At 58.7% G+C, this 8,585-nt stretch overlaps 1 protein-coding gene across 1 annotated transcript; it reads left to right on the plus strand.

Moving 5' to 3' along the window:
* Positions 1-4,987: 4,987 nt before the first annotated feature.
* LOC138811023 (epoxide hydrolase 3-like) lies at positions 4,988-8,582 on the plus strand (the record flags this gene model as incomplete). Its single annotated transcript, XM_069998500.1, has 7 exons — positions 4,988-5,230; positions 6,339-6,424; positions 6,652-6,809; positions 6,915-7,043; positions 8,007-8,110; positions 8,202-8,338; positions 8,456-8,582. Coding segments are annotated over exons 1-7 (984 nt in total), but the record flags the coding sequence as incomplete, so codon positions are not given.
* Between the last annotated feature and the right edge of the window lie 3 nt (positions 8,583-8,585).

Below are 8,585 nucleotides of genomic sequence, written 5' to 3' on the forward strand. Positions count from 1 at the left end.
TTGCTGGCGTCTCCCTGACATTTCTTTGTGAACCAACTGTTGACTAGGCCAGGCCCCAGGGCCCCGGGGTGGCCCCCCCCACCTTCCGAGAACTTCCCACAGCCACCAACAACCCCAAAACTACTCTCCCTGGCCCGCCCTGCCTTTTTCTGCCCAGGAGCCCTTCTGGCACACAGCTGCGGGGACAGAACGTGGCACCCGCTCTTCCTGTGGGTCCAGCCCCGCGCTCCCCCGGCCTCACCCTCCCGCGTCCTCCGCCACACCACTGCCCCATCCCGCCTTGCACCTCAGCTCAGGGTTCGTCTAACCAGGCACACTTAGGTGTGTTCACATTCCCCTCCCACAGGATCCTCCCCTGCCCGCACCTGTCCATAAAGGAACCCACGGGGACAGACACGAGTATATAGCATGCAGAGACATGCATTGAACTTTCTGGAACTGTGTATTAGCCCACATCTCCCTTTTTCGGGAGGCGGCGGGGCCATGGGTATCTCAGCCAGGGGAGAATTAAGCACCCGTTCAGCCCACCGTACGTACTTCACCCTCCGCTGAGTGAGGACATCTTCCTGCTTCCTTCTTTCTCATCCCACCTTCCTGATTTTGCTCCTGTTGTTGAAAGACTTCACTGAGACATGCTTTTGTCTGAGCCTTCCTGCTCAAGGCTTAGCATTCTGCTAGGGCCTCTCCACACCTTCTTTGCTGGGGTTTCCACAGACAGGGCTGTAATTAGAACTGGGATCGATTTCATTTCTCCGGCCATGTTCAAGTTGCTCCCACAGTACTAGAAACCTTAGTCCTATATGAGAGAAACTCGCTGTACTGTATGCACAGGTTGCTTGGCTAATAATTTTATCAGTGAATCTGAGACTTGTATTTCAACACTTTAGACATTTGTAGAAGGAAATTCAGACTTTTCACTTATATACTAAAGGTTTTTTTTTTTGTGTGCGGTTCTCGTTGCAAAAATAAACATTTGTACTGAATTATACAAGTTCCTCTCCTGTGGCGACTTGCTGTGTTTGAGAAGGTGGAGTTGAGGGAGTTGGAAACAGGGTACACATGTGCTGGAAAGAGTGATTCTCACACACCACCATCCATGCAGACAGACCGGAGGACTGAGGAGAGACCCTGGGAACATCAGATTCTGAATGAACCGAGTTACAGGATGTGTAACAAAACCTCACCTGTGTGCGGTGCACTCCTGTAATGCCAGCCAGCACTTGGGAGGCAGAGGCAGGAGGAGGGCAGGTTTCAGGCAAGCATGGAGGATATAACCAGACACTGTCTGGCATCTCACACCTGTAATACTACAGCAGGCTGACATCTGAGGCTTGTGGTCCAAGTCCAGGCTGGGCAGAAATGCCTGGTGAGATTGTAATCACCATCAAAAGCTGCAGGTGGAACTGTGTGGCTCAATTAGAATGCCAGGAAAAGTGTGAGGCCCTGAGTTCAAGCCCCCGTACTGGCACAATAGAAAAGATTATAAGTTATGATAACATAAGTTATCCACACCTCCTAAAAAGTGGTTAATCGCTACTTTTTTTTTTCTTTTGGTCAGTCATAAGGCTTGAACTCTGGGCCTTGGCACTGTCCCTCAGCTCTTCAGCTCAAGGCAAGTGTTCTACCACTTGAGCCACAGCGCCACTTCTGGTTTTCTGGTGATTCACTGGAGATAAGAGCCTCACAGACTTTCCTACACGGGCTGGCTTTGAATTGTGATCCTCAGATCTCAGCCTCCTGAGTAGGTAGGATTAGGCATGAGCCTCCGGTGCCTGGCTTTAATCTCCACTCTTATGTCCAATTAAGCACAAAAAGAGAGAGAGAGAAATGAAGCTGTGGCTCAAGTGGTAGAACACTAGCCTCCAACAAAAAAAGTTTAAGGACAGTGCCAAGCCCCAGGACCTGCACATACACACACACGCACACATGCACACACACAGTGGGTGAATCTAGGGAGAGAGACCAAAAGTACAAAATAACAGTGTAAACTGACTCAAATACATTGTTTACCCGTGGCAGAATGGCTTTAATAAACCATGGGCTTAATTAATTATGGTCTCTGCAACAGGATAATGTTTACTAGCCTGTTGAGTAAGTCTTGTGTAAGAGCTGGGAGATGGTAACAGATGAGTATTTAAAGTTAGAGACAACCAATAGTGACCCCACCCGGAGTCAGCTTCGAAGCAGTGATGTAAGCAGTTCAATAGGTAATGCCCCAAGTTGGTAAATGTTAAACAGTTGCACAGTTGAGCCCAAACTGGTGCCTCGAGGATCAAGGTTCAAAGCCAGGCCAGCAAATCCCAGAGACTTATCTCTGATTCCAGCAACAATCTGGTTCAGTAGAGCAGTAGAGGGCCAGCATATAGCAGAGAGAGTTGAGTGGGAAAGGGAGGCCCTAAATTCAAGCAACGGTTAGAAAAGGAAAGGCTGGCACCGGTGGCTCGCGCCTGTAATCTTAAACTATCCAGGAGGCTGAGTTCTAAGGATCACGGTTCGAAGCCAGCCTGGGCAGGAAAGTCCGGGAGACTCTAACCTCCAATAAACCTAAGAGAGAGAAGGGCAGGAGGGAGGGAGGGAGGGAGGGAGAGGCAGAGCCGGAGCCGGGGCCGGAGCGAGCACGGCTCGGGATGGATGACCTCGTCGTCCTCGGGGTCGTGGGCCCGACGCCAGGCTGCTTTCACGGGATCGCCCTAATGACAGGTGTCTCCGAAATGGTCTGCAGGCAGCATTGCGAAACAGGAAGAGGAGCGCTCCTGGCAGGGACCGGGCTCTTGACTCGGTGCCCCGTCATGCCCGGCTCTGCCCTGCTGCCTCTTCCCGGCCGCAGCCCCCGTGACTCAGTCCGGTCCGTCCTGCTCCAGATCCCCAGTCCGGCCTCCCGCCCCGTAGGCGGCCGGCAGCCACCTGCCCATCACTTCCGGACGGGACCTGTCGCTGGGACATCAGTATCCGCCGCTGTCCAATCACATCCCAGGAGGGGCGGGCTGACGGGCCCAGCGAGCCAATGAGAGCACTGTGCGGGGATGAGGGCGGGGTGAGCCTTCCCTTGAAACCAGGGCTGAGGTAAAGGCGCTCGCTGCTGGGTCTCAGGAAACCAGCCGGGAGGGGAGGGTCGAGGGTGGGCTGGCACTCCCAAACCAAGCCGGAATGCTGCGACTGAGCGCGCCTTCCTCCAAACTCCTGGCCTTAGCTTCCGGGAACGCCACATTAGGACGTGGCACCGCCTCCCTTATCTCATTGGTCGACCTCCAGGCACACGCCCCAATGCAAGACCCCCTCACACACACACCCTGGGCTCCGCCCACTCTTCTGTCTACCCGAGTAAGCCACGCCCACAACTACAAAGCTTCCAAGCTAAGTGGGCGTCACTTTACATATATGCACGCAGGCCACACCCACCCCGCCGCCCACCCAAAGCCCCACCCACTTCTGCCAGACGAGGCTCCTCCCTTTCTCCGGTTTACCTGGGTTGGGCCACACCCTGAGGCCGAGCGGCGCTTTACCAGCTCGCGGACCACACCCACCCGCAGTGCCACGCCCCCGTCCCCGGCTCCGCCCACTTCCCTGTCCGCTCCCCGCCTGAACTGTCTGCCTTCTTGTTGTCCAAAGATTAATTGAGATTACGTGGCTGCGTGAATTTCACAACGCTGCGGCATATACTTAGCTGAAGTCACAAACAACCGCGTCTTCACAATGACAGTCCGCATCGTCTTACTCTACACTGCCTTTCACGAATCGGGGTCGCGAACATCTCTGTTCTTAGTGCCAGCGGTTCCCGCTCTCATTCCTGCCCGCCCATCACCGCCCTTCAGTTCCTTGGCTCGTTTTCTTCGACGTCCAGGGCAGCTGAGGGTTCCCCTCTGCTTTCCACCCGCTTTCCACGGATGCCGTCTCTGCTCCACCTTCCCTCGTGGGCACGGGTGTACACCGTCTATGAGTAAAGACACAGTCATCTAAAAACGATGCGGCCAACTAGGAAGAGGCGTTTCCTGATCTGTGGGCTTCTTTTCAGTGTGCACATTGTTTTTGTTTTGGGGTCGTGGCTGCGCTCTTCAGCTCAAGGCGAGCGCTCTGCCACTTGAGCCACCGCGCCACTTCCGGTTTTCTGGTGGTTCGTTGGAGATCAGAGTCCCACGGACTTTGCTGCCCGGGCTGGCTTTGAACCGCGATCCTCAGATCTCAGCCTCCTGAGTAGCTGGGATGACAGGCGGGAGCCACCGGCGCCCGGCTGTGCACATTGTTTTATAGACCAACGAAGAGTTGCTTGGGTATCGCAGTTTGGTGCTTCTGTTTTTCTCGGTCTTGGGGCTTGAATTCGGGACCTGAACGCTGCCCCAAGACTGGTGCTCTACCACTTTGGGCCACAGCTCAACTTCCAGCCTTATTGTTGTTCTTGGGACCTAAGAGTCTCCCGGACTGTTCCTGCCAGGGGTTGGCTTTTTTTTTAAATTTTATTTTATTTTATTTGTGAACATATTGTACAGAGGAGTTACAATTACATGGGCAGGACAATGCGTACATTTCTTACCAAGCATTGCAGCCTCCTCCTTCGGGGGTTGGCTTTGAACCGCGATCCTCAGATCTCAGCCTTCCCGAGTAGCTGGGATGGCATCAGGCGCCGAGTAACGTCTTCCTCGGGAGACACCTGCGGGACAGCCGCCTCCCTTCGGGGCTCGGGTGCCGACCCCGCCCCGCACCCCCGAGGCCCCGCCCCCACGTCCCCGAGGCCCCGCCCACGAGGCCACGCCCCGATGTCACGCCTCCGGGCCTTAGCCTCGCCTCCGGCCCGCGCGGCGCCCAGGTGCGAGCGCGCCGCCGCCTCGCTGGGTGCGTCATGTGCGGCGGCCGCGCGCCTGCGTCCTCGGAGCGGCCCGCGTTCCCCGACGGCGCGGAGCAGCAGCCGGCCGCCGGCCGCGGAGGGGGCCCGGGCCCCGCGTCGCCGCTGCTGCCCGCGCCCCCCGCGCCCCCCGCGGCCCCCGCGGGCGCCATGCCCGAGCTGGTGGTGACCGCGCTGCTGGCGCCCTCGCGCTGCTCGCTGCGGCTGCTGCGCGCCCTGGTGCGGGGCCTGGCGGGCGTCGCCGCGCTGCTGGCCGCCGCCTTCTACGGCTGCGTGGCGCTCACGCACGTGCTCTGCCGGCCCCGCCGCGGCTGCCTGGGGCGGCCCCGCACCTCCGTCCCCGCCTGCCTGCGGGACCCCGCGCTGGGCCAGCACGGCTTCCTGAGCCTCAGGGTGAGCTCGGGGCGGGGGGCTGCGGGGCCGGGCGGGGGCTGCGGGACAGGCGGGGGCTGCGGGACAGGCGGGGGCTGCGGGGCCGGGCGGGGGGCTGCGGGGCCGGGCGGGGGCTGCGGGGACGGGCGGGGGCTGCGGGGACGGGCGGGGGGCTGCGGGGACGGGCGGGGGGCTGCGGGGCCGGGCGGGGGGCTGCGGGACAGGCAGGGGCTGCGGGACAGGCGGGGGGCTGCGGGCCGGGAGGGGCCGGGCGGGGGAGATGGGGACACGGTGGGATCGAGTCCTCCGCCCGCCCGGGAGGCCCAAGACTGGGGCGCCAAGCGCAGTGAGGATCCAGGCTCACCGCCCAAGGCTCATCCCGGCTACTCCCGAAGGCTGAGACCTGAGGATCGCAGTTCGAAGCCAGCCCGAGCAGAAAAGCCAACAATGACCGCACCCACCGACAAGCCCGACGTGTGGAGCTGTGTGTGGCTCCAGTGGCAGAGCGCCAGCCTTTGGCGAAAGAGCTCAAGAGACAGCCTGAGTGCGAGTCCCAGGACAGGCACACGCACACGCGCACGCGCACACGCGCACACGCCTGCCAGGCGCCAGTGGCTCACATCCATCATCTTAGCAACCCAGGAAGGAGGCTGAGATGTGAGGATCCCGGTTCAAAGCCAGCCCCAGAGCAGGAAATCTCCAATCACCTGCCAAAAAGAAAAAAGCCAGAAGTGGAGCTGTGGCTCAAGTGGTAGAGCACCAGCCAGAAAAAGGAGGACGGAAGGAGAAGGAAGAGGAAAGAGAAGGAAGAGGAAGGAGGAGGAAGAGGAAGGAGGAAGAAGGAAGGAGGGGGAAGAGGAAGAAGAAGGAAGAAGAAGAGGAGGAGGAAGGGGAAAGAGGAGGGAGGAGGAGGAAGAAGAAGAAAGGAGGAGGGGGAGGAGGAGGGGGAATGAGGGTAATGAGGAAGAGGAGGAAGAAGAGCAGCTAAGGGACAGCACAAGCAGACCCTGATTCAGGCTCCGAAAGTAAGTGCACAGAGCCGGGCTGGGGAGGCAGCTGCAGGCCTGGCTCAGGCGGGTGCCCGTCCCGCAGAGCCCGGGCCCGGCTCAGGCGGGTGCTTGTCCCGCAGAGCTCCGGCCTGCGTCTGCACTACGTCTCCGCGGGCCATGGCAACAGACCCCTTATGCTGTTTCTTCACGGCTTCCCGAAGAACTGGTGTGTATGGCTTCCTGGGGCTTGCGGGGCCCCACATGGGCAGGACTGGGCCTGGACGGGCTGACGGGGAGTCCGGGATGCCTGCAGGGGTTGGAGCGGAGATGGGATCCGAGGTCTGGGGCTTCCCCATCCACCCCTTCCAGAAAGCCCAGCCGCCCAAGGGTTCCGCTGCTAATCTGATGGTGGTGGTGGGACACTGACTCAGCCTTCCCCCTCCCACTGGGCAGGTTCTTCTGGCGCTACCAGCTCAGGGAGTTCCAGAGCCATTTCCACACCGTGGCGGTGAACCTGCGTGGCTACGGCCCCTCGGACGCGCCCAGGGATGTGGACTGTTACACTACAGAGCTGCTCATGGCTGACATCCAAGATGTCATCCTGGGCTTGGGTACCCGCCATTTCCATCCTGCCCGCGCCTGTCCCTTCCTGCTGCCCCGCTTGCTAGCGCCCTTCCCAGCCCCGGCATGAGCCTGGCACCTTCTGTCTCTCCCAGGCTACTCCAAATGTGTCCTCGTGGCCCACGACTTCGGCGCCACCCTCGCCTGGAACTTCTCTGTCTACTTCCCGTCCCTGGTTGACCGGATGGTGATCATCAGTGGCCCCCCCAAGTTTGTGTTTCAAGGTGTGTCTGGGAAGCTGGGATGCACCCCACGTTCCCACCCTGGGGAGAGGGGAAACTGAGGTGAGGGAAGTAAATTAGTCTGCTTTGGGTAGCAAGGCATAAACAAGCAAATCACAAGCGACAGCCGGATCAGATGCCGTCTCTGGCTGTTCAATATCTGTTATGAAACTCAATTTGTTAGGTTAATTTGTTGGGGTGCTAAATACAAACGGGACCTAGATTCTCAAGTGTCCTACTTAATACACATTCCGCCCCCATCAATACCTGATTTGTTTTTGTTTTTGGTCGGGGGTGGGGCTTGAACTCTGGGCCTGGGCGCTGTCCCTGAGCTCTTCAGCACAAGGCCAGTGCTCTTACCACTTGAGCCACAGCGCCACTTCCAGTTTTCTAGTGGTTTATTGGAGATAAGAATTTCACAGCTTTTTCTGCCCAGGCTGGCTTTGAACCGTGATCCTCAGATCTCAGCCTTCTAAGTAGCTAGGATGACAGGAGTGAGCCACTGGTACCTGGTGTGATACCTGATTTTAACCACCAGCACTATAATCATTCTCTCCTCTCCCTCTCCCCCCCCTGTCTCTCTCCCCCTCCCCCCTTTCTCTCTCCCTCTCTCTCTCTCTGTTTCCTGTCTGTCTCCCTCCTCTATAAATGCCAGCTCCCTGAGGAGTTTGGCATCCCATTCCCTGCGTGCCTGGAGTCTAGAGCGGAGCCTGGCACATAGTAGTTACTAACGTACGTTGCCTGAAGCAGGGAAGAATGAATACATCCCATCTCCAGTGTGCAGAAGCCAAGCCAGTGGCTATGGGGATCCCCCAGGAACCCACATCCCATTTTGTGGATAGGATGACCCCCCCCAACACGGAGGGATGCTGGCTCTGGCGCAGGAGGTGGTGTGTGTGTGATGTGGGGGTACAGCCCCCCCCAAGCCCAGGCCTCACATCCACTTCCTGTCATCCCATTCTCAAGACTATGTCCTGCACCACATCGGCCAGTTGTTCCGATCCAAGTACCTGTTCTTGTTCCAGCTCCCCTGGCTGCCAGAGAAACTGCTGTCCATGTCTGACTTCCAGGTCCCGCGGGGTGAAGGCCGGACGGGTGGAGGGAAGGGGTGGGGGCCGGCTGGGCTGGACACTGAAGCCAGAGGCCTTGCTGTGTGTCCAGATCCTGAAGTCCATTTTCACCGACCGCAAGACGGGCATTCCCTGCCTGACACGCGATGAGCTGGAGGCCATGCTGTACGACCTGACGCAGCCCGGCGGCCTCACGGGCCCCATCAACTACTATCGGAACCTCTTCAGGTGAGGCCACGCCTTCCCGGAGAGGTTCCAGAGAGTTCCAGAGCTAGGCATTGGGGGGGGGGGGCATCTGTCCATCTGTCTTGTCTATCTCTCTCTCTCTCTCTCTCTTGGCCATAGAGACTACCCTGTAGAACCCCAGGAACTGTCCACACCCACGCTGCTACTATGGGGGGAGAAAGACCCCTACTTCCAGACAGGACTGGTGAAAGCCATCAGCAGCCACTTTGTGCCAGGCCGGCTGGAGTCC

The sequence above is a fragment of the Dipodomys merriami genome, unplaced genomic scaffold, assembly GCF_024711535.1.
Source record: "Dipodomys merriami isolate MVZ:Mamm:240054 unplaced genomic scaffold, mDipMer1.0.p SCAF_519, whole genome shotgun sequence".
Lineage (NCBI taxonomy): Eukaryota > Metazoa > Chordata > Mammalia > Rodentia > Heteromyidae > Dipodomys > Dipodomys merriami.